The sequence below is a fragment of the Odocoileus virginianus genome, chromosome 25 (genome assembly GCF_023699985.2).
Source record: "Odocoileus virginianus isolate 20LAN1187 ecotype Illinois chromosome 25, Ovbor_1.2, whole genome shotgun sequence".
In the NCBI taxonomy this organism is placed as follows: domain Eukaryota; kingdom Metazoa; phylum Chordata; class Mammalia; order Artiodactyla; family Cervidae; genus Odocoileus; species Odocoileus virginianus.
In genome coordinates this window covers 34,434,971-34,461,126 of record NC_069698.1, presented here as the reverse complement: position 1 = coordinate 34,461,126, position 26,156 = coordinate 34,434,971, and the positions used below count along the sequence as shown (strand labels likewise).

General features: G+C 41.5%; 1 protein-coding gene across 4 annotated transcripts in view; it reads right to left on the bottom strand.

The window, feature by feature from the left end:
- The window catches only part of CXADR (CXADR Ig-like cell adhesion molecule), a 72,818-nt gene that overhangs the window by 24,375 nt on the left and 22,287 nt on the right, over positions 1–26,156 (bottom strand). For 2 of the 4 annotated variants that reach the window (XM_070455095.1, XM_020905374.2), the window contains exons 2-7: positions 23,416–23,582; positions 18,196–18,400; positions 10,320–10,475; positions 9,286–9,408; positions 8,373–8,511; positions 7,126–7,309 (exon numbers count right to left, since the gene is read on the bottom strand). In XM_070455095.1, the coding sequence (XP_070311196.1) occupies positions 7,126–7,309; positions 8,373–8,511; positions 9,286–9,408; positions 10,320–10,475; positions 18,196–18,400; positions 23,416–23,582 (974 nt within the window). Of the gene's footprint in view, positions 1–2,834; positions 7,310–8,372; positions 8,512–9,285; positions 9,409–10,319; positions 10,476–18,195; positions 18,401–23,415; positions 23,583–26,156 lie in introns of those variants that run through there. The other 2 variants (XM_020905372.2, XM_070455096.1) reach the window with 2 other exon arrangements.

Genomic DNA, 26,156 nt, shown 5'->3' with positions numbered 1-26,156 from the left:
AAAAATTTTTTCATTAAAAATTAAATCTTCTAAGATATGGTGCTTTATTTACCTAAGTAGGTTTCCCTAAATTCTGAAATATTATTTTGATATTCAAATTAGGCCCTGATATCTAAGCATTTAAGTTTTTTGGTCTCACTGAAGGTAGACTCAAGTATTTCTGAAAGTTCATGAATCTCAAGAAAAAACATTCTACCCCAAGTGATGCAGCATGGACACCAGTCATCTGCAGGTTTCCAAACAATGCAGAAGTTCCCAAGTTTGGGTGATTATTGAAAATAACCTGGGAGAGACACAGACCCACTGACCTTACCTGAACCTACTCAGAATCTCTGAGGAGGGTTTTAGAAATGTATTTCTCCAATGCTTCTCCACTGCTCTAGGTCTGTATAATAACTAGGTTGTTTCTGTGTTGGCTCTTATTGAGTCAGTTCACCTAGTCTTTATTTGCACATTTATTTATCTTTTTAAGCCCTATGCAGAATTTTCCATCACCACATGAACTCACTCACCCTTTTCCTCTTGATATTGCCTTCTTGGAAGAAATCAGGCCAATTGTCTTACAAAACACATGACACATGTCCATAACGTCCCTTCCAAAAATTTATTCAGCATTTACTAAGCAATATGCAAATTAGAGTTAGGAACTGGGGATAAAGGTCAGTCAAACTCATCAAGAAGATATACTGAGCATGCTGAACAATTAGAATGCAAAAGGTTCTGTGCCATAAAGACCCATACTGGCAATGTCAAGGGTCTTGCACCCCTAGTTTAGCTTGAGTTGAGGGGCAGGGGTGGGAATAGGAAAAACGATTCCAAGGAGACAAGAGTGTGGACTGACACGGGCAGGCAACTATGCACTGGGCAGATCAACAAGGCTGGGTTCCTTTCTGGTTGAGGAAATGGTATGTTCACAAAGTTATGAGACCTTGCCCCTTATTTCTGGAGTATGGCTATCACAGAGATGCATCTAGGAGTGTGCAAAAAATAAACCACAGAGAAATGGCAAGGTCACCAGAGACCTTCTATATCAGGTTAAGATGATCTGGTTTAAATTTCAATATGATCAGATTTACACTTTAAAGACAACCAATCCGCTAGGACCACAGACAACAAATGACTTAGGGAAAGACAAAGTCAAGATGATGACGGCTTTTTAGCAGTTTCTTGGCAGCTAACATCAGATGTCACCTCTGTAATTTCCTCTGTCTTCTCACCACCTCACGGTCTCCGTTAGAATTTCCAAGCTCAGCACTTAAAACAAGAAGCATACTGATCGAGAACCTAGTCCTTGGTTAACTGGACTAAAATTTATATCTCAGTGCTTCATTAACTCTGGAAATTCTATTTTCTCTGCAGTTATCTTAGGATGACTTTTTTCCTCCTGTAAATAGTTTAAAAATTTAGAAAAATCATTTAAGTAGAAAAACAAATCCCATATGATTTATACATCAGAAATACCAGCAAGAAAAATAGCTGAATTTCTAGCACTGGCTTTTTTTTTTTGGCTGCCTTTGCCACATTTAGAAATTACATTTGTTTATGCCTTAGAGCTGAACCATTTTTATTTAACAACAAATTATTTCATGCTCAAATTTGAGACAAAAATTGTGTCTCGATTTCAACAGTTTTGGCATTTGGCACTTAATTATCCAGAAGTATGATCTGGCCTTCAGAAATGCATGATTAAAATATGATCTAAATGAAAAGCATTAAACTATACTTAGTAGTTTCACTAAGCCTATATTATTGTAATCTTGATGCTTTGAAAATCTGTGCCTCACTACAGCATCCCAGCAAACAGGGACAAATGCAAAGAATTTTCATCATTATATCAATTTTATTTCTTTAAAATCTTCCTACATCCCCTGTGATGCAGGTATTTTTATCCCCGTTTTAAACACCAGGCAACTGAAGTAAAGTAAAGCATCTAGTAATAAATGGTACTCAGATATGTCTGACTCCAAAGTCTATGCTCTCTTTTAATGTGAGTAGAAAGCTTCACATTAGTATAAACCACTGATTCTCAACCAGGGGTGTTGTTGTCCCGCCCCAGTGACTGTTTGGCAACACTGGGGACATTTCTGGTTGTCACCTCTTGGTGGGGAGGGCAGGAGCTATGGGCACTTTGCAGGTAAAGGTCAGCAATGCCGCTAAACATCAGCAATGCACATAGTCCCCCGCAACCAAGAATCATCCATCCTCAAATGTTAAAAGAGCCAAGGTTGAGAAACTATAGTAAAAACAAAATATTTCTCAAAATATCTTCTTACAAAAGTATTACTACCTCCCCCCCTTTTTTTTTTCTGAAATCACTGTTTAGAGTCAATGAAAATAGCTTTAAAGCCTAACTAGATGTATGTGTATTTAATACATATACGCATGAACATTTTTTTCTTTTTGGCCATACCATGGGGCATGGGGGATTTTAGTTCCTCAACCAGGGACTGAACCTGAACCCCCTGCATGGAAGCATGGAGTCTTACCACTGGGCCAGCAGGCAAGTCACTGTACACACATTTTTAATGTATCTGAAAACTCTTTAGACTGTAATTGTGACACGATCCTCCATGGAACTTTGGAGGCTTCAACCACAAAAACATTGTTATACACTGTCATATAGATGCACAGGACTGGAAAAATTTTCATTGATAAGTTTTCATTGATGTGTGATTGTTCTGATCTTTACTTTGTTTAATAAAAGATGCAAGGGGGTGTGGGGGAAGAAACACTGGCTCAGGAAAGCAGGGAGAACAGTATATTGAAACATTATAAAGCACACTTTTTTTTTTTAAATAAGAGGCACAATGAAGCCACACCATGAGGCAAAAAACTGCTTTCTTGATTTTATTTTCAAAGTACACAAGGTCACAAAACTAGAGCAAGTTTTTGGCTTTTTTGAAACCAAATTTTGTTCTTACAAATTTCAAAATCTGCACCATTGGATATTTAAGCCAGAAACTTGAAATACAAAAAAATCACTTTTGAAACTGACACTTGCAGTTCTCTACTTGCATATGTGAAGTGTCAAAATATTTCTTCTCAGTAGCACAAGTGTATTTGTCACAAAAATTCACAGTTAGGAATGAGAATAAGAGAATCAGTGAATTGCGGCTCTCTCAACACTTGCGTCATAAAATAAGTTAGTAGAAAACAGAGTTCTTTGGAGCTTTTAGTGTTTGAGGTCTAAACGAAACTCAACTGACATTTACCGCGCTCTGAAATTACAAACGAGGGTATTTTGCAAAACTAGATTTTAATTAACAGTGAGAAGCCAAAACAACAAACGTGTGTTGGTGTTACCTTTCATAAGACAAAGAGAACCACAATTCACCAATTTATATATTGTTCTTTCCTATTTCTATTAGGTAGAATTTGTGCTCAGTTATGAACCATTTTAGTGTCAAATGAGTAAAAAAGGTCTAACTACAGAACATGTCGCCTTTATTGCAAGAATATCCAAAGGCATTTGAAATATTAAAACTTGCCCAGAACATTTATACTACTAAACACAGAAATATTATAAAGAGATATATATATATACACATATATATAATATATGTCACAAGCCACTAAAAAGTTAAAATTGTGCCAACATTTTCTACAAACTACTCCTTACATGACACATCAAAGCATCAACCACAGAAAATATGAATTTTTTTCTTTGCACACTGGAATAAGGCCATCTGAAAGCCCTAAACACTATGGAGATGAAAAAGATAAGAAAAAAACTTTAAACGTTTATATAACTTCAAATTTACATGCTGCACGCACAGAGAAAGACAGAATAGTTAAGAAGCCATACATTACAGGACTGGATATCCAACTTCATGCAATGAATTCTTTTCATGTTTAATCAAACTGTCTTATCTGCCCCTGTTACCTGCTACAAATATCCAGAACTCAATCCTAAAAATCATCTTTTTAATAAGAACCAGGTCTTCATACCAATAATATAATTGTGTTTCTTGAATTAACATCCCCCTAAGACACACTCAGTCTGTGTTTCCATTGTAATGACTCCATGATTGTCCAAATTTAAAGGTTATCTTCCTGGAATAACTGGCCAGTTTAATCAATATTTTTTTTGTTTTTGATTTCCAAACAGGGAAATATTAGTAAGGTTGCCATATGAAAACAAACACCTGTAATCTACATATTCAAAACACAGAATTATAACCTCTATACTTCTTTTAAAGGTACTCCAACTAACTCAAAAAGACAGTGTCAATTGTCTTAGGTACAAGGTGGAATGGAACAGCTTTGCTTTGATGGTTCAGCACTATCCTTGACTGACATTTCAAAACGCTTGAATAATAATCTTTTGTTGATTTGCTTGATGATTACCAACAGTAATTCTAGAACAAATATTTGATCTCTAGTTCAGTGGAAACTATCAGTCAGAAATATTTAGGAAGTTATCAGTACTATCTGACTTTTGGATTCACTGAAATTTACGAGTAGCTAGAGATTTAAACTGAAAACTGAGTTCTGTCCTCTAAACTCAACCACATCTAACAGGTCTCTTGAGGTCATGACAGTGGCCTTTTTTCTCCGAGCTTGTTTCTCAGGCTGTAGGTGGTAATGGACCTGAATTGGAAGGAAGCATTCTGGAAGAGACTCTACAGCCAAATCCTAGATTAACTTCGAAGTCTAGGGGAAGAGAAACAATGGGGAGCTTCCCAGATGGCGCTAGGGCTTAAGAAACCGCCTGCCAACGCAGGAGAGACGCAAGAGATGTGGATTCGATCCCTGGGTATGGAAGATCCCCTGGAGTAGGAAATGGAAGCCACTTCGGTACTCTTGCCTGAAAAGCACTTTCAGAAGAGATTCTACAGCCAAATCCCAGATTAACTATGAAGTCTAAGGTAAGGAAAGCCTTACATATGTCCACTTTTTGTAGGAATTTCTACGTATACTGATAGCATACTCTTCATTACAAAACTGGGACGAGGAAGGACCAAAATTCTTATTAGTAATGTCTGTGCTCGGTTATTTACTTCTATAATACCTTATACATTTTATTCATATAAAACAGATCAGAGCTCTGATATTCAAAAATAGTTATTATTATAAAATCAGAAACACAGTCAAAGAGTGTAGGGGATGTTGACATTTTAAAAACTATACATGAGCAATGCAATCAGTTACCTTGTATCCAAAAAGAACAGGAAGAGGCAAGACTGAAGGTATGAGGATAGATAGGTATCACAGTGATGCACTTTTAGGGACAGTACCTTCACCTCTAAGCACCTTTCAGGTGATAGCTAGCTCATAGGCACCAGAAATTCATAATAAAACTAAATTACCCAAAAGGCACAGATGAAAATGTTAACGTAAGTATAAAAGCAACATTATGTAATGTTAAAAACCTATGTTAAAAATGCTTCCAAATATGTAAAACTATACATGAATCCATTACACATTCAGCTTTAATTTGCCATTAAAAATGTATACAATACTCTGCCTAATCATAAATACACGCCAACATTAATGTGTAATGTAGCATTTACTACCACAGCACCCAAAGAGATGAACAGAAACCAACTCCCTACTAAAATCTAGGGAAAAGGTTTTAGAGCTAGTGAAATAATTTATTGCAGACCTTATTACTTTAAAGAAACTGTTGGCTCATTCTACTAAATCCACACTCCCTCACAGTCTTAAGGGAAATACAATAAATTCACTTTCATCTACTAAAACAGTATTTAACACATTTGGCAGTAGGAGTATTTTTCTAATTCCTCTTCCTTTCATTTCTCTTTTTTTTTTTAAAGATTAAGTCACTTCCACAAAACTAAGACAAAACTTTTCCAAGCTCAACTTGATTTTCTGAAACTACACAAGACATGTTGGCCATACAATAGCAACTGTACATCCTCCCAAGTCTGAAATACAGAATTGACAGAGGACACTTACTAATTTAAAATGTAGTTCATCATTCTAAGTCTATGAAGAAAATATCCTCCAGGAACTGCATTTAAGAGGGTAAATTTCAGATTAGCTTTATAATATGCAACACCATCACAAACACAAAAAACCAAACCAGGAAAACAAAAAATTCTTCAATTTAGAACCAATAATTTAGAGAATGACAATCTGTAATTGCCAAACAATAAATGAGTTATAGTTTTTTTTTTCTTATTAGGAAAATATCACCTAAAGCGCAGGGCCAGCATTTACTTGGGAACTGCAAAATACTATACATCTTCGATAGCAGGTCACTGTTCTGCAGACCACCACAGGCCTCGGGCCACTGGAACACTAATCAACAAAATCCATCCTCACTATTGCACCACTAGTGTCATCACTGTATACAGGTAACAGCAAATTTTCCAAATGAATCAGATAAATGCTCCTTTAATTTAGCATACCAAAGAGCCTACTATGTCCCTGCCAGCAATCTATCTATGTCCCTGCCACTCACAGCAATCTATCCGTTAAATACTTAAGAAGTCATTTCATATCCAAGGCTTATGAATTACACGGAACCAGGTGATTTCTAGAACACTGTAGTGTTTTCTAGTTATTAGAGACATTTCAAACACAAAGCTTTCAAAGAGGTGAAAACAAGAACAAACATAAATGCATGTAAGTATTTTTGCCATGAATCTTTCTTTACCGATCTTGAGGGGGTTAGGGGAACACTACTGGGTCACATAAATTAAGTAGAAAAAAAGCAATCTAAAAACAATGGCAGAAATTTCAGATGATTCAAGTATCAACTTGGTGTGCATGAAAGTTCACCAATTTCCTTCTTCACCTCTGATTTCATATTCAAAGTGCCACATCTGACTTAAGTATTGATATTCAGAAACCTATAAAGTCAAGCTCTTAAAGGAAATATTATTTAGATAGTGAATCTGTCCTCAGAATGTCAATGCCTTTACTATTTCAGTATAACCAAACAAAACTTTTTGATGTATTATTCTTACAGTTTTTGGTTAGCTGTTTTTTTTTTCTCTCATGTATTTTGAGGCTGGTAGCAAAACGTACGGGTGTTCCTATTTCCAGAGGAGAGCACGGGTGAGGAGCACAGACGCCCTACACTATGGACCCGTCCTTGCTCTGCGCTGGAATCATCACAGGCACCGCCCCCATCCTACTCAGGTTAGGGGCAGCTACCTTAGCGGGCGGGAGCGTCGGACTCTGAGGAGCACGTTCCAAGTCTTCGCTTGGCACTTGGTTGTACTGAGTCTTGGAATATCCTTCCATATTGGACGGGGACATGGATCCCAGGGATGAGTGATTGCTGCCGATGTAGCTTCTGGCAGTGGACGTACGGCTCTTGGGAGGTGGCACGTCTTCTCTAGAAAGCGAAGATCCCAAAGAACGTTTCTAAAAAAATCTTACACTATGTGAGCTGTGAATCGGGGCAGGGATGAGGGAAGAGCCGCTATTTAAGCACCAAGTGTGTAAAAGTGTGAGTGACACATGGAAAACACGCTCAGGAAGGCATGATGTCATCAAGTGTGTGTTTGGCCCAAGATTATCAATACAGAGTTTCTATCTTCACACACAATGAAACGTGGTTTTTACAAAAAGGCATGACTCTGTAATGTTGTCTCACAAAGAACAAACTTCAAATATTTTCATATTCTAGTATCACTGATCTAGATAATCTGGTTATAGTCGTGTAATACTTCATAGTCAATAAACTGACAGATATTTCAACCAAAAAAAAAACACCCAAGATAAAATATCCTTTTTATTATGAAAGCTACTCATCTAAGACTTTAGCTGAAAACTTAGCAGATTTAAGTTTGCAAAACCTGAGAAGCAGGCATAAGAATTTTCATAATGAGCCCTGACATAGAATATATATCTGAGTTACTTCTGGTACACTTCGAAAAGAAAAGTGCCAGACCCCACCCCAGACTCAGCAAATGTCAATTTTCTGGGTGTTACTTTGGTCATATGTTGTTATTTTTACAACTTCTATAATTCAATGTTATAATTCACTTCTGGTTAAGATCTACTGGTTTAGAGTATTTTTAAAAAATTAAATCACATTACCAATAGATCTGTTAACTAACTACGTCACTAGATACAATCAGACCTTTAAAGATGTTAACCAACCTTAACATCTTCTTTTCTTAAAAACTTCATGCCTGTACTTTACTGGGAGAAGGCAAACAGTCCTGAGACGCGCATCCGGCAGTGGTTCTTAAAGTAGGGCCCAAGGTAGCAGAGAGGTTAGTTGGCTCCACACACTTGAAATAAGTATATATGCTTTCAAATGTGTTAAGGGGAAAAGCTACAGCTTTCATCCAGTCCTCATGCAGCCAAATGCTTCAGACGGTTAAGAGAACTAACGCTTTAATGACGTAATAAATTCAGTGTATCAGTCACCTCCTGTGTCACTTAATTACCTGATATCATGGTGAACCTCCTTTTCGTATTTTTCTTCTCTGCGCTTTTTATGACAGCAAAAGACAATAAAAGCAATAAGCACAAGCGCAAGCAAAGTTCCTATAACAGCTCCTGCAATCGTCCCGGCTCTATTTGAAGCTAGGATAAGATGTTAACAAGAAAATAATTAATAGTAAAAACAACACAAAACAAAAATACTTTTTACCTAGTCATATTGAAGGTAATGATACAAAGTAACAGATCGATTTCATTGCCAATATTAACTTTAAGAGACAAATTAGCTAGCTTTTCCTTGTCGGGGAAAATCTACTAAACGAACTTTCTTCTGAACTGCATAATCTATTTCAAGGATAAAAACAATAAAATCACTCTGAAAGATTTTACTATTCACAGCTATCTAGGTTGGCATAAGAATGTTCTAAATAATTCGTCCTTAGTCACATGCGTGCTAAATCGCTTCAGTCGTGTCCACCTCTTTGTGACCCCGCCTTCCAGGCTCCTCTGTCCATGGGATTCTCCAGGCAAGAATACTGGAGCGGGTTGCCATGCCCTCCTCCAGGGGATCTTCCCGACCCAAGGATCGAACCTGCATCTCTTACATCTCCTGCACTGGCAGATGGATGTTTTTTCCACTAGAGCCAGCAGGGAAGCCTCACTTACGTGGGCTCAATATGGTACAAGAAATAACCTGACAACTCTTGCCGCCATGATGGTGCTACAATAATGAAGCTTTTATTAATAAAATGTAGTACTTCTTTCCCTTCCATGTCTTAGAAAAGCGAGTAACCAAGCCACAGTGCTTTGCTCAAAGGCAGCATCCCACTGCCCATCACACACACTTGCTGATGGAACCAAAGGCGACTGCATAAACATCACGAAACCACCTCATCAGAGCACAGAGAAGATGCTTACGAGGAACGACATCCAGGCGCAGCAGGCACTGATCAGAGCCCACTCTGTTTCTGACTGTACAGCTGTATGTCCCGGAGTATTCGGCGCTGGCGTTTTTCACAGATATAACAGGTGACGTCATTTCTATGGGAAGAAAGAGGGGGTGAGGGAGCAAAACCCATTTTTATAATAACAGACTGCTGAGTTTCTAGTAAAGGCAAACCCTACTTGATTCACAATCCAGGTAAAAGACAAACTGAAGCGAGATGCAGAACAAACACAGTAAGACACGTGCATGTCTCCCGAACGCACACCACTGCGCCTCCAGTCCATTCGCGTCAGCGCCAAAGTAATCATGAACCCTTCGGCCAGGCACAGAGTCTCTGCTGAAACAGAGCCACGCGGATTATAAAAAATACTTCGTGGCATGAAAGCTCTTAGGTGCAGCAGCAAGATCTGCAAAATGCATCTCATCCCCCAAACAGAAGAGACAGAAACGCAGAAGGTCCCACTGTTCAGCCTCTCAGTCTGAAAAAAGACACAGAGGTGGAGAGACATCCTACGGAGGACAGGGGGTGGAGGGGGATTAATCAGTTTGAATAGATTGATTATAACACATAGACGAGCGATCAGATTTAACACATTTGAATCATCGTGGATAGTGTCACACAGCTACCTTGCTTTGTTTTTACAAACATGCTACGTGTAAATAACCATATCTTCAACCTGAATCCAGCCGAAACACTCAAGATCCATCTCTCGTTGTAGCTTAGCCACTAATTTATGATAATGAAGTTTCCATCAATATTACCGGTAATTAAAAATATACACCAAAGAAATCAATGATAATATCCTAAACAGTTGTAAAATGTCTCTTCATTTATACTACGTGACACCAAGTTGTCATTATAAAACACTAATTCCCTTAGAATCCTGATTGCCCTGTCTAGGGAAGGGAAGAATTGGGATTAAAAAATCTATACATCTGTGCACAAATCCTACTAGGCTGTAGTTCAAATCAATGGCACAGAATCAAGCTGTATAATCAGCTGTACCTGGTAACCACGAGGTGGGCAGTTTCTGTGAGTCGGACAACTTCTGCCATTCATATCGTAGTGGGAGAGAACCTTCTTTGGGCTCACATTTGAGTTTAAAGTCATTTCCAATTTCTTCTGATCCATCAACGTAACATCTTGTACCTGAAGGCTTAACTAAGAAAAGACATTAGAAAAGTTGTAAGTTTATACAGGAAAACAGAATGTATGTTTCTAATGATGATTTAAACAAACACAGCATGTCGCAAACCGCTCAATCAAGAGCAGTGGTCCTGGGTTTGGAGTAGACAAGACTGAAAGATTAAAACAGGCTGCCAAGGCCAGTTTCCTTAGCTGCGTCCGGCACAGAACATGCGAGAATGAGCTCAGGCAAGCAGCCATTGCGTAAGAGGCCAGGCAGCAGCTCAGACGCGGGTCTGTGCCCCTCCATCCCACGGGGCACATCTGAAAGCAGCAAGAATGATGCAGCCTGGCCTACTTCAGACCCAAGGATGCTTCCCCTCCAGTCCTAAATCTATTCTTATACTTGGACCTTGACAGGCAGCATAGTTTTCCGGGAGTATGCAGTCCTCTTGGAGTGTGTGTGCACTGTGACATCCTTCTGTTAGCCCACAGTCAGGGGGTATATGATAAGGTATGCTGATAAAATGGACAACTCACATAAGAGCAGCAAGGGCCAATTACATTCCATAGTTATAGCAATCCAAGCCCTCCCAGAGAGCAGTGGTATAAAAAGGCAGTTCTGAGATTATACTCCAGGTCTCTCTGGGGTACTGTTTAGAGCAGCTGCTAATAGCTCCATTACATGCAACCCACCTCAATGCTAGTTAACACCCTGGCAGCTCATACCCGCTTGCTGAACTGCATAACCGCTACAGGTTGGTTCTGTTCTCTGTGAGTCATATTAATGGAATACACAGTATGCACTTCTGCTTCTTTTATTCATCATAAGGCTTCTGTTATTGCTTTTCAGTTGCTCAGTCATGTCCAACTCTTTGTGACCCCATGGACTGCAGCACGCCAGGTTCCTCTGTTGTTCACTATCCCTGGAGTTTGCTCAACTTCATGTCCATTGAGTCGGTGATGCTACCTAACCATCTTAAGACTGTGTCGCCCCCTTCTCCTCCTGCCCTCAATCTTTCCCAGCATCAGAGTCTTTTCCAGTGAGTCGGCTCTTTGCATCAGGTGGCCAAAATATTAGAGCTTCAGCATCAGTCCTTTCAGTGGAGTCAGAGTTGACTTCCTTTAGGATTGACCGGTTTGATCTCCTTGCTGTCCAAGGGACTCTCAAAGAGTCTTCTCCAGCACCACAATTTGAAAGCAGCAATTCTTTGGTGCTCAGCCTTCTTGATGGTCCAACCCTCACATCTGTACGTGACCACTGGAAAAACCACAGCTTTGATTAGATGGACCTTTGTCAGCAAAATAATGTCTCTGCTTTTTAATATGCTGTCTAGGTTTGTCATAACTTTCCTTCCAAGGAGCAACTGTCTTAATTTCCTGGCTGCAGTCACCATCTGCAGTGATTTTGGAGTCTAAGAAAATAAAATCTGCCACTGCTTCCACTTTTTCCTTTTCTATTTGACATGAAGTGATGGGACTGGATGTCATGATCTTAGTTTTTTGGTATGTTGAGTTTTAAACTAGCTTTTTCACTCTCCTCTTTCACCCTCATCAAGAGGCTCTTTAATTTCTCTTCATTTTGAGATTGATCCAATTGATCCATGTTGTTGTATATATATATGTTATCTGTTTTTTCCTATTGCTGAGTTGGATCCCATTGACTGTAACATAAATTTGCTTGTTCATTCAGATATTGATGAATACTGATTCTGTCTGGGGGTTACTACCAAAGTCCAGTTAGACCAGGAGTGGGTGTGAAGTCAGCGGGAATCAGATGGACTGGGGGTGAGGCACTGTGAGAAGCGGTGGCATGTCACTGGAAAGGCAGTGAGAGAGTCTGAAGGTCCGGAGAAGAGTCTTCAAGAGCAGAGACCAGTTCTGAATCTGATGCCGTTTCTGCGGCAGGATTAGGAGAAGCGAAGATTAAACTGGAGATGAGGACAATCCAGCAGCCTGAGTCCCCGCAGTGCACGTGTCTCTGGGGGCAACAGTGAGGAGACAGCTGCAGGCGAGAGTTTACCAACGCTCCACACCCTTTGGAGAGCAACCTTCCCAGAGACCCCCGACCTGACTACCTGCAGCCACCCTCCCAGTCTGATCAACAGCAGGACTGCTTTTTTCTTTGTTGAGTCTTTCAAGTCCTGGTTGGGCTTTTATTTTTTCACTACTAAGAATAAATGTGAATGGGTTTTACAGTTTTGCACTGTTATAAACAACGCTGCTTCTTAAGTGCTGTTATATGTTTTCCTCTTTCACATCAGGTTAGTGATGTTTAACTATATAAGAAAATGTCAAACTGTTTTCCAAATCTAGCCGACAGGATCTGTCATTCCCAGTGAGGCCTCTTTAACTAAGGGTGTTCATCATGGTCTCACTTCACACATTTCTTGATAATTCTAAATTTTAATTGGATTTCTCCCCTTTGTCTGTTACAACTTACACTTTTTAATAAGGATCAACAGATGCATTTAACTACACTGTTGATTTTCCTAAGCAAATCTGTTTCTTTTTCACATCTATCAGTTGCCCTGGACACTACATCATTTGGACTTCTGAATCAGTTTTGCACAAGTATTTCATCCTTTGAGTCTTCAATAAGTCTTGTTCTCCGTTTTTGCTGACTACCAATAAATCCTTTATTACACAGACTAGCAGTAAGTGAGATATTGAAGCAATGCTTTGGACATCAAGCCTCTATTGGTAATACAGCATTCTAACCTAACCCTAAACTTTTTTTCTACTGAAAATGTCCTTCTCCCAAACATATCCAATAATGGGCAGTTATTTACAGCAGCTGTTCAGGAAGTCAGGGTTCCACTGAGTTTGAGATTTCAAGATACTCCATCCACAACAGAGCAAGATTTTACCAACACTAGGTCTGAGTGAGTGTCGCTGAGGAGTGCAGGTGTGGAAGCTGCTTCAGTCATGTCCAACTCTGTGCAGCCCCATGGACTGTTGCCCACCAGGCCCCTCTGTCCATGGGATTCTCCAGGCAGGAATACTGGAATGAGCTGCCATATCCTCCTCCAGGGGATCTTCCCAACCCAAGGACTGAACTCGAGTCTATGTCTCCTGCATTGGCAGGCGGGCTTTTTACCACTAGTGACACCTGGGAAACCCCGCCTAGGGGTGGCTACCTGCTTTCCAAAGGGAGGAGAAAGGCCAAGTCTTTTACATGGCAACCCCAACCACTAACCATATTATAATTTTACCCATCCCAATATAGGGAAGATTAACTATTAATCCATGGCACCTTGCTGAACTGAAAGATAAAACCAGAAAGGGAACAAAGATCAAGTTTTATCATCTAACATTTCTTCAGTCTGGGGCTCCAGGATACCCAGTCATTGTCTTCAGAACATCGGTCACCATGTTCAGTGACAAAACCAATAAATAATCCTCAGCTAAAGATCTATGACTTTCAACTTGCACTTGGTTGGGATCCCACCAATTTAGTAATGCTGTGTTCCATCTGTGTGTTATATCATCATCCCTCCAAGCTAGGGGCCCCGTACCTCAGACTACAGAAAATACTCTAAATCTCTGTCTGGGACAGAATATACTTTTATCATCATGTCATCCACCCAGGAATAGTATTTTTGCTTAGTTCAAAATACCCTGACTTCTGGTGAAATCCATGCATAGATGCTAAAAATCGAGAGGCAAAAAGTTTGAGGTGAAAGGATATTTGCAAAGTGTCAAAGTGGCTCCTCCACTGGGATTTTTTTTTTTACGTTTTCAAACTTTTATTTTATATACAAAGAGCTGGTATTGGGGATTTGGGGGAGGGGGGTGGTGGTGGTAGAGCTGGTACTGGGGATTTGGGGGTGGTGGTATTTTTCAGTCCCAGAGGGAAAATTAGTAATTTTATAATGGAGAAATCCATCAGATAAAATTTAAACCAAGTGACCATGGTTAACAACAAGGCAGAACAACATGTGCGCCTTGACATTAACTTGAGCGGACTAAAGGGGACATCAATTCAGCATGGACCTTCGACTTGACCCAGGTACAAAAGGGCATTAATGGGAAGCTGTAAAATTCAAATTAAGCCCATAGTTAACAGTATAGCTTCAGTACTAACTTATTGGTTTTAGTAATTGTATTATGATTTTGCAAAATGTTATCATTAGGAAAAATTAGGTAATGGGTACACTCTCATGAACTTTCTGCTAGTTTTGCAACTTGTCTGTAAAACCAAAATTATTTCAGAATAAAAAGTAGTGAAAAAAAACAAATAAATCCCAGTGTTGACTGAATCCCTGCACATGCCCCTCTCATGGTGCGGGTACAGTCTGAGTACACCAAATACACCAAAATAGCCAAGCCTATTTACACCAAGAGGTCCCAGGAACAGGTTTTGCTGCAGTTCCCAGGGAAGGTGCTGGCAGTGAGCAGCCACCATACTAACCCTTGTCATCATCACCCCTGTCTAGCTCCTTTATTGAGTTGCATCCACATGTACAGTTGGCGCATCTGAAAGAGTAGGGCGGGCCCTATCAACAGAGCATGGAAGAGCGACACACCACCCCTCATACCCAGACAGCCAACAGCCACCCCCCTTTGCGTCTGGACACACCCAGGGCTCTGAACAAGCTTTCTTTTTTTTTTTTTTAATTGTTTTTTTGGCTGTGCCATGCTGATCTTAGTTCCCCAAGCAGGGATCGAAGCCACAACCCTTGCATTGGGAGCTCGGGGTCTCAATCACTGGACCACCAGGGAAGTCCCCGAACAAGTTTTCATTACTATGGGGACGCCATGGTGGCATCTACAGATTTTAGACAAGCAAATCAAAGTATCAGGCCGAGCCTCTGAGAGTGAAGCTCAGAGGCTGCACAATCTTTCCTCCAGACTGCCTAAGCAGTATTTTCAGGAAAAAAGCAAACAAATTAAGTTTCTATCCAGCTCTCACTTTTAAGAGAAACTTCTAGTGTCTTCTGCCACAGTGGTCCTGACTCATCTGAAAACATGGAGGAGAGATGGAGAAATTCTCCTCTGGCTCTGAGACAGTCTCAGCAGGTCAGAGGTCATCCCCGCTTCCCCCTTCAGCCACCACTGGCCCCTCTCTCCCCTGGCCCCTCGTTCAGTCCCTCCCTCCCACCCTGGTTTGACACCAGGGCTTGCCTGGCCATGGTGATCCCACACAGAGCGAACAAAAGGAGTTAGTGTCAGTGCTTCCCACCCATCCAGGCCGAGGAGGAAGATGTCAGAGGTGTGGGGTTTAATGTAAAAGGCCATCCCTCCTGCCCGACAGTCAAGGCTGCCACCTCGGGTGTGCCTGGCCAGAGTCTGCGACAGCCCCTATGAGATCTCTCTCTCTCTCTCTCTCTCTCTCTCTCACACACACACACACACACACACACACACAGATACACAGAGTATCTGTCCACACCTCTTTTGGGAACATGTGCCAATCACATCCCTCCCAGTGTACCTGCCCCCATCAAACAGGGACTCCACAGTAAATAATTCTGAAAAATATGTATAATCTGCTTGGTACCTCAGGAACCAGTTAAAATTCCACGTATATCCTAACTCAACACTTCCTGGAAGGCAGTGACTGTGGCCCCCCAGGCTCCTCTGTCCATGGATTCTCCAAGTGAGAATACTGGAGTGGGTAGCCATTCCCTCCTCCAGGGGATCTTCCCAGCCCAGGGATCCAACCCATGTCTCCTGCACTGTAGGCAGATTATTTACCATCTGAAATCACCAGGGAAGCCCCAAAGAAGATACACTCAGGGTTATAATTTCAGGTATGTCACGGTCTGGGATAAGAGTTCAGACAAGTTATTAAACTTTTACCAGCTCCCACATTTATAAAAAAGAAAGGCAACTCCATATTTGCTGAATGTAGACACAAAAGGCTAGACTTTCCAATGTTACCATATTGCCTTTCCCAGTTTCTCTTCATGTTCACTTTTTTTCATACCATAGACATATTCTGAATGAGTTCCACTCAGCATGGAGTGCCTCTTAGCAGGATGCCCTCAACAATGTTTCCAGAAGACTGCCTTATCAACCACAACCCTGGAAGTTGTTGCTGGGATGCACAAAAATTAGTCTCTACTGGCTTTTTTGGGTTCCAAAATCATTGCAGATTGTGACTGCAGCCATGAAATTAAAAGACACTTACTCCTTGGAAGGAAAGTTATGACCAACCTAGACAGCATATTAAAATGCAGAGACAATACTTTGCCAACAAAGGTCCATCTAGTCAAGCCTATGGTTTTTTCAGTGGTCATGTATGGATGTGAGAGTTGGACTATAAAGAAAGCTGAGCACAGAAGAATTGATGCTTTTGAACTGTGGTGTTGGAGAAGACTCTTGAGAGTCCCTTGGACTGCAAGGAGATCCAACCAGTCCATCCTAAAGGAGATCAGCCCTGGGTGTTCACTGGAAGAACTGATGCTGAAACTGAAGCTCCAGTACTTTGGCCACCTCATGTGAAGAACTGACTCACTGGAAAAGACCTTGATACTGGGAAAGATTAAGGGCAGGAGAAGGGAATGACAGAGGATGAGATGGTTGGATGGCATCACTGACTCGATGGACATGGGTTTGGGTGGACTCTGGGAGTTGGTGATGGACAGGGAGGCCTGGTGTGCTGCAGTTCATGGGGTCACAAAGAGTCGGACACGACTGAGAGACTGGACTGAACTGGCCTGCTCTAAGTGAGTCCGGAATCCGACACACTTAAGCCCTGCTCAGTTCTCTAAATTAAAAGGAACAAAAGGTAGAAGCTGATGTGAGGGAGACTTGTGTAGATGAGGTCTTTCCAGGGATATGGAAGACATTTCCAGCAATCAGCATTTCTGATGTGAAGTGGGTCCCCAAGTGTCCCCCAAACCGGACACCTTAGGTCACATGGGAATTTACTGTCATACAATAGTGCCAGACTGTTGAAATTCTCTACACTGCAGCTCATTGTACTTTTGGGCAAAGCTGCCACAGCAAGGTTTTAGAAGAATATTTCTGAGCAATACCATTCAGTGTTTCTCAGTTTGCAGGGCTTAAGGGTGCTTGTGCATGACCACAGAATCTGGAGAAGGATAATAAACTTTTCAGTCTATGATCTTCACAAAGCAGTTTATACTTATTCTCCTTCTTAACTGTCCTGGAGAGCTACGTCCTAGTGCGCATCTGTCTAACCTCCTTACTTTTAAGGATGAAAAAACAGTGATGTTCAGGGAGGTTAAAAGACTGTCTGAGATCTTTCCCCAGTTCAATATTCCAGCTACCATATTCCATCTCCTCTGCTCTAAATACTCCAACTATTCATCATAGAAATCTCATTTATTCCTTGGGACATGCGGTTTGATAAAGCTTAAAGCACACATCACAATTTTGAGGTGAATGAGACTGCATAGAGATTTAATGATAATTATTTTTTATGTTTCAAAAATGCCGGCTGAGGCCAAGGAAATGAAGAGGTTTTATTTAATTCCCAGGGCAAACCTGAGAATAAGGCAAAAAGTCTGGATCCCCTCTCCTGCCTTAGGGTTCATCTCCTGTATCACAGGACTCCTTCGTTCGCTTTCAAATGCTTTCATGAACTTCACGAAGAAGTTGTTCACTTATTTTTTCTATAAAAAAAAAAATTGCCAGCTCTATGTTTTATGCTATTTGAGGACAGTATGTCAAATATTTAAACTTACTACTCTAGAACTCTAAGTTTTGTCTCACGTAAATGCTGCTCCTACAGTACTGTGATCCCTTATCCTGTTAATAATTAACATTGATACAAATAACTTACCAAGAACTGTCAGCTGAATCTTCTTATTTCCAACACCAGGAGCTTTTTTCACTTTGCACTGGTATGTGCCAATATCTGACAACTGTAAATTTGTCACATTTATTGAAGCATCACCAGATTTGAGATCGTTGCTTGTAAAATGTACTCGTCCTTTCAGATCTTGATAGTAGTCATCATAAATTTTGTCTCCGGAATATAAAATAATCTGAAAGAAAGCCAAAATGAGACAATGAGAAAACAAGCAAGCAAGCGAACTGCCTGTCTTGTTAAAGGAGTTCTGGTTACAGCACAGTACTGTAGGATCCAAAATAAAAAGAACACAATATCCTGAGGAATCTACAATTATTCAAACCACAGGTTAAGAAAACAGAAGGAGGATGTGAGGGCGATCTGTTTGCAACATCTGTCAGCCCACTGATCGCCGGGGCTGATTCAGCTGCTTTGGCTGGCTAGATTAGCCCCCTCCTCCCTCACCACTCCAGGAGCGCCCCTCCCGAAGCGGCTCACTCGCTGGGAGATGAAGACCTTCCCCGAAAGAGGAGGACCGGTCTTCAATCAAGGGTATAACAGGTAGCTGTGCTCTCCTACTAGAATCTCCAAATGAGCTCTCAAGAAAACGGAAAGAGGCCAATATGACCCTTAAGTATGGTCACACGCGGTCATCACAGACGGGAAAGCAAGACCCGACATGATTAAAGACAGCCCTCTACGCGAGCCGTTTAGGGAGACCCACAGTAGCGTGGGTTTGTGAATTCTTAAACACTCTGCTTCTCAGCTGCCTCAGAGAAAGAGGCACACCAATTAACTGTATAAAATCGGGTTATCAACCACCACCACTACTCCCCCAAAAGGGATTAACCTCATGCGAAGAGCTGACTCATTGGAAAAGACCCTGATGCTGGGAGGCATTGGGGGCAGGAGGAGAAGGGGGCGACAAAGGATGAGATGCCTGGATGGCCTCACCGACTTGAGGGACATGAGTTTGAGTAGACTCCAGGAGTTGGTGATGGACAGGGAGGCCTGGTGTGCTATGATTCATGGGGTCACAAAGAGTTGGACACAAGTGAGTGATTGAACTGAACTGAAAATTAAATACGTTATACATTTTATTCACTCATGAAGTCCTTCATTCTGGCCATCTGAGACCCAAGGGCCAAAGAGCAATAGTACCAAACTTAAATAATAATCAGAAAACTAGCATACATCCTGCAGACCTTTTATCTCATATGTTCAGTAAGATCAGAATCAGCAGTATGTGTAGGAATTTCTCCAGAGCACAGACCTGGGTTTTCTTTCATCACCTCCTCTACCATGTTGATCTCGCTCCTAATTCACTAAAGATCTTTTGCTTATATATTAACAGTCAGCACTGAGGAAGCACTCAATATCAGCTTGCTAAGTAAATAAAAGCAGTTGAAGGGTCTACAGCTGACTTGCTCCGTAAACACAAGCCATCACTTTATCTGCTCCATCTCTGCCCACATCCACCTGTCAACAGCAGTACTGAGAACTCCTTAAGTGTATCTTCCTCTGTATTAACCTATGGACTCTCTTGTTGTGAAAAGCCAGGAAGCTCAACCCATGATACTTTGAATCCCTCATTCTCACACACACACACACCTTTCTAGGAGTCCCTAGTTGTCAATCCCTAAGTCATGTCCAACTCTTTGCGAACCCATGAACCATAGCCCGCCAGCATCCTCTGTCCGTGGGATTTCTCAGTCAAGAATATTGGAGCGGATTGCCATTTCCTTCTCCAGGGGGATCTTCCTGATCCAGGGATCGAAGTGGAGTCTCCTGCATTGGCAGGAGGATTCTTTACCACTGAGCCACCTGGAAGCCCAGCCTTTCAAGGAGGGCCTGACAAATCTGTCTTCACTGTCATTTTTGTAAATGAACTTGGTCATGTTCTCATGAAAACAATTTTATAAACAGGAGCTAAGAAATGGGGAAGTAACATGTACCAGGCAATTTTGATTCCTCTTTACAGCCCAATGGGGATGGAGGCACGATCCACATCTAACCTTTTAACCCTGCGGAAGACAGTGGCTGTCACAGGCCGATTCTCTCGGTCATACAGCTGCGATGCAAACCAGATCCATCTGGTCTGGCATCGCAGGGTGCCTGCATGAACATTTCTGAATGACTTGTAGACTCAGAGAACACTAAAGCATACAGTACTTTCAGAAAATTCTTATCACAACCCTGAGAAGCAGGTGTCCCTGTTCTTAGTTCACATAAGAGGAAACGGAGGATTGTGAAATGTGGGAGGCAGTACATGATACTGCAAAAGATAATCCAGATGGGGTTGGGGCGGGGGGTGGGGGGAGTAGCTGGAGAGATCTGGGCTCAAAAGCCCTGCTGTGTCTGTTGCCAGCTACGTGACCCTGGGCATGCTCCTTAAATTTCTGGGCCTCCTTTTCCTCCTCCTCACATGTATAATGATCTTCATTCTGGAGTGTTGTTTTAAGACTTAAGTAAGTATATATAATTAAAGCATATAAAACCTTGTCCAGCCCAGCACACGGTAAGTGCCCAAGTACATTGTAACTGCTGATTAAAGAGATCACACAGGGAATGAGGAGGGAAATTTCTCCAGCCCAGGCCCCCATCACACTGCCTGCTAGCTTAAAAATATTACAAGGATTTAGCAAGCATTCTAATACAGCTCTAATTCTATGCATGTGTCCTCCTCTGCATCAATCTCTCCCTAACCCTTCTTTCCTGTGGCCTTATTTACTGTGCTTTAGGTCAGAGGCTAGGTGTCTTAACCCAGAAATGGACACTTCAGCCCAGCACCCACGATCACATCTGTCTCCCAGGTCCTGTGGACCGTGAGGCTGGGCCTCCACTTAGCTCAGAAGTCCCTGGATTCTCCCTCCCTGGATGGAAACCCAAGGCTGCAGGACACACCGGCCTTTCTGGTCTCAAGAGGCACCTTGTCACAGGGCTTCACCCCTGAGCCTTAAGCCGGGATCTGGGCTCTCCATTCTCACATCTTAACCATGGAACCAGAGTCCTGGATTCTAAAGGAGGTGGGCACTTCACTGGCAAAGGAATGAGGGGCATGCAGGGGCTCAGGCCTGAGTTCAGGGTGTTGGCACAGTCATGGAAAGAGGGGAGGGATGAAGAGCAGGATGGGAGGGGGGCAGGGTATCTGGGCTGAGTAGACAGGAGGAGTCGGGCTCAATTTCTTTTCCTTCAGGGAGAGAAGGAAGTTCTCATATCAGAATCAGGGTAGAGATCTATCCTTGGAGGGAGTGGCCCCAGCCATTTACAACTCGGGAAAGCACCTTAATTTTTTCCTTCACAAAAACATCATGGGCACACTACTTGTATTTGCCAAAAACAGTTAATTACCTAACTGCACTGATTCCGCCACTAACTGCCTGGATAACCCCTTTTTAAAATATGGACCACAAGTAAAAATTTCCCTTCCAAATATATATATATAGTACAACATTACTCCAAATATTTGAACTTCTTTTTCTCTCCCTGGTTTAATAGTATTTGTTAACATTGACTTATTTTTAAGTATGTTAGGCAAAGCTAATATGAGGCATTCTAAATGAAGTGAAATATTATGGTACCATTAAAAGTGTGATACATTTATTTGTAGACGGGGCTGAAATCGCGCCCCACAGGGTTAATGGAAACTGGTGACTAACAGAAAGCCTTGAGCTTGTCTTACAGAATAGCACATAAGAGAACAGCTTATAAAAACCCTTCCACTTGTATCTTGCCTTCACTGACCAAGCTTGCTTTAATTATTTAGTTCCTTAATCACCTTTATAAAAATGCCTCTGACTATGGGTCACAGAGTAATGGGGTTTTCTACATTAGGTCCCTGTTCAGGTGTAACTAGAAAAAATTCTGTAACAAGACAGTCATCCCTAGGTAACCATGGGGTGGGGGGAGGGGTGGTTCTAGGACCTCCTCCCTTTCCCCCTTCCCTCCCTCAGATGCCGAAATCCACAGATACTCAGCTCCCTCAAATAAGAGGGTGTAAATATGTTGTTTAGTCGCTAAAGTCGTATTCAACTCTTCTGTGACCCCAAGGACTGTTGCCCACCAGGCTCCTCTGTCCATGGGATTTCCCAGGCAAGAAAACTGGAGCAGGTGTTGCCATTTCTCGAGGGGATCTTCCTGATCCAGGGATCGAACCTGTGTCTCCTACATTAGCAGGCGGATTCTTTACCACTAAGCCACCAGGGAAGTCTGACACACGTATGAGATGGTAAAGTATACGCTTCCTCCCATATCCTCATCTAGATGACGTGTGATAGCGTCCCCGGCATGTCATGCACATCCCTGCGCGCTATCATGCCTGCTCCTTACTCGTCTCCCATGCCCCCGGGCCACACACACTTCCAAGGCCAGATTTTCAGAACATTTTCAAGCTCCTCTTCTTCCTTGCAGCCTTCTTTAAGTCTGGTGACCTTTCTTTCCTCTGAAATCTGAGGTCACTTATCCATTATCCCATATACTTTATCCAGATTACCTTTATCTAGAATACCTAATACAATGTAAATGCTATGTAAATTGTTGCTGGCATGTGGGAAGTTCAAGTTTTGCTGTCTGGAATATTCTGGAATTTTTTTTACCTGAATGTTTTCAATTCATAACTGGTTTAATCCACCAATGCAGAACTCACAGATCTGGAGGGCCAACTGCTATTTTGTTTTTTAAGGCACTCAACATACAGGATATTTAACTTACAAAAATATGGAAAAGAGACTGTAATGATATGTACCTTCGCTCCTCTGTTAGACTTGACCCTTATACTGGTGATGGAATTCTTGTGTGAAACTTGGAAATTCACTTCTATCTAACCTCTCACAACGTCCAGTTTACCCGGTGCCCCCTGACAGGTCACCCGCTTCCCTGCAGAAAACATGCTGCTCCGTACACGCCTCCCAAGGCCCCTGGGCCACACACACGTCCAAGGCCAGATTTTCAGAACATTCTCAAGATCGCCTTCTTCCTTGCAGCCCTGTGTAAGAAGTCTGGTGACCTTTCCTTCCTCTGAAATCTGAGGATTTCACTCCATTACATCAGGGTGCTTTTTCTCCCAGCATCTGCCTTTCTCCCCTACGCTGCAAGCCGAGGAAGTCTCAGGCTTTCTTCACAGCTCCCCGTGTCCCCCCACCTACAGTATCAACACAGTGACAGACACCAAACACAGGTTCCCCCGACATCTGCCCAGTGAGCAGCACTTACCACTTGATCCACCTTCTGGTTATCCGCTGGTGACAGCAGCCACTCGATGTCCAGCGGCCCCTGGTCTTCCGGACTGAGGGTAAACTTGCATGGCAAATAAGCAGTTTCCCCTTTGGCCTTTTCAATCATCTGTTCAGGAGTAGTGATACTCAAACCTCTGGCGAAATCTAGAAAATGAAACACACATGGACTGAGCATCTGCTCCCAGGCTGGCGGCACCCTCAGGACACCTTGACTGTTCAGAGGAACCACAGGATGTGGGGGAAACAGGACTTTACTGGGGACCAGAGGAATGAAACTCCAACTCAGCAGTCGCGTTTTGTGTGTGTGCGCCTCTGTAGAAATAGAAATACTAATACCCATCCTATTCAATACAATTTCGTTTCAGAGCACTGGAAACTTCCCACTATTATCTGGAATAACAGCATTCTCACATGAGTTGGAAGAACCTAGCAGAGGATTTTTATTATCCAGGCAGCTGTTTAAAACTGAACCTGGCTAGAGTCTCTGAAAGGTCAGTTACATCAGTCTAATTCAAGGCCACATTAATTCATGCTTGCCATGGTGCCAAAAACACACTTGGAATTCCCATCACTGGGCACGTGCTGATGAATTTTGACACTTTTTGTGTCAAGGCTTCTGTAATTCCAAATTTTTATTAAATTTCATTTGGTGACTTTTATTGAATGCTTAAAAATATTTCTAAGCCATAAAAATAAATGACCCAATCAAAAATGGGCCAAAGAACTAAACAGACATTTCTCCAAAGAAGACATACAGATGGCTAACAAACATGAAAAATACCTCAATATTACTCATTATCAGACAAATGCAAATCAAAACCACAATGAGGTACCATCTCACACCGGTCAGAATGGCTACTATCAAAAAGTCTATAAACAATAAGTGCTGGAGAGGGTGCGGAGAAAAGGGAACCTTCTTACACTGTTGGTAGGAATGCAAACTAGTACAGCCACTATGGAGAACAGTGTGGAGATGCCTTAAAAAACTGAAAACAGAACTGCTACATGACCCAGCAATCCCACTGCTGGGCATACACACTGAGGAAACCAGAATTGAAAGAGACATGTACCCCAGTGTTCATCATAGCACTGTTTACAATAGCCAGGACATGGAAGCAACCTAGATGTCCATCAGCAGATGAATGGATAAGAAAGTTGTAGTACTTATACCCAATGGAATATTACTCAGCTATTAAAAAGAACATAGTTGAATCAGTTCTAATAATGTGGATGAAACTGGAGCCTATTATTCAGAATGAAGTAAGTCAGAAAGAAAAAACACCAATACAGTATATTAACGCATATATATGGAATTTAGAAAGATGGTAATGACAACCCTATATGCGAGGCAGCAGAAGAGACACAGATATAAAGAACAGACTTTTGGACTCTGTGGGAGAAGGCGAGGGTGGGATGATCTGAGAGAATAGCACTGAAACATGTATATTATCATATGTGAAACAGATCGCCAGTCCACGTTTGACGCGTGAAACAGGACACTCAAAGCTGGTGCACTGGGACGGCCCTGAGGGATGGGGCGGGGAAGGAGGGGGTTCAGGATGGGGGACACGTGTGCACCTGTGGCTGATTCATGTCAGTGTATGGCAAAAACCACCACAATACCATAAAGCAACTAGTCTCCAATTAAAATTAATTTTAAAAAATTTCTAAGCAATAAATTTTGATGACAATTCAAAAGGAGAAGAAATATTGTCAATTTATATAGCTTTAAACATACCAAAAGGTTGACCTCAATATTATCTTTAAGACCTTTCTTTCTTTCTTCCTATTTCCCTTCTGAAAAAGTCAGTTATTATATAATTTTAAAAGGCCATCTTAAAATTCTATAAATTATTTTGAAATTTGTATCCTATGAAACTTCCACTTAGATTACGAAGAGAATTAATGCTGAATAGCAATATTTAAAAACTCTCTAAAAGCAAAAATAGATGTCCAGAGCCCCAAATAAAAATTCCAGCATAGTTTCTTCTGACTGATTCTGAGATAGTTTAAACTCAGTGCAATCCCATAAGAACTGAAAAAAAGTCTCCTCCTTGTGGTTAACGACTTACTGTAACAAAACCAGTATCTATTACATGCATAAAAGATGGAACAAGCTATGAATATAATGATGCTCTTTCTTACCTGTAAGGGAAAAAAAAATCCAGTTTAATTTTAATTCACACATAAAAATAGGTCTGTTCACTACTTATAGTAAGACTGCAGTTTGAACAGCCAACAATTTAACATAAATTCAGTCTGTAAATGAACTATCACACAAAACTTAATTTTTTTTCTATTTACACTATAAAAGTTTGCACAGCACCAGTCTGTCACTGTATGTTTTCCTTGTGATAACCCAACATTTTGTTATGTGTAAAGTCAAATGTGTAACGAATGCAGACCTGAAGTTTCAAATGCACACACTGGTTTCTGTTTAGCAGCTCTACCACTTCGACCTCTGCATCATCCAACCCTTTCAGGGCTGAAAGATGACCGGGAAGGGGCCCCAGGCGCTAAGATGATGACACTTGGGGCCTTCCTCTCTCCCCTCTACCCCCCTTCTCCCCGTTCACAATGTAAAAATAAACACAGAGCAAAATTATAAGTAAATCCAGTCCTAATTCTCCATAATGATGATTTCATTGCTGGTTTTTAAATGATAAACATTCCAAAAGAACAAACCAAAATGAAGAACTGTATTATTAGCCATTATAC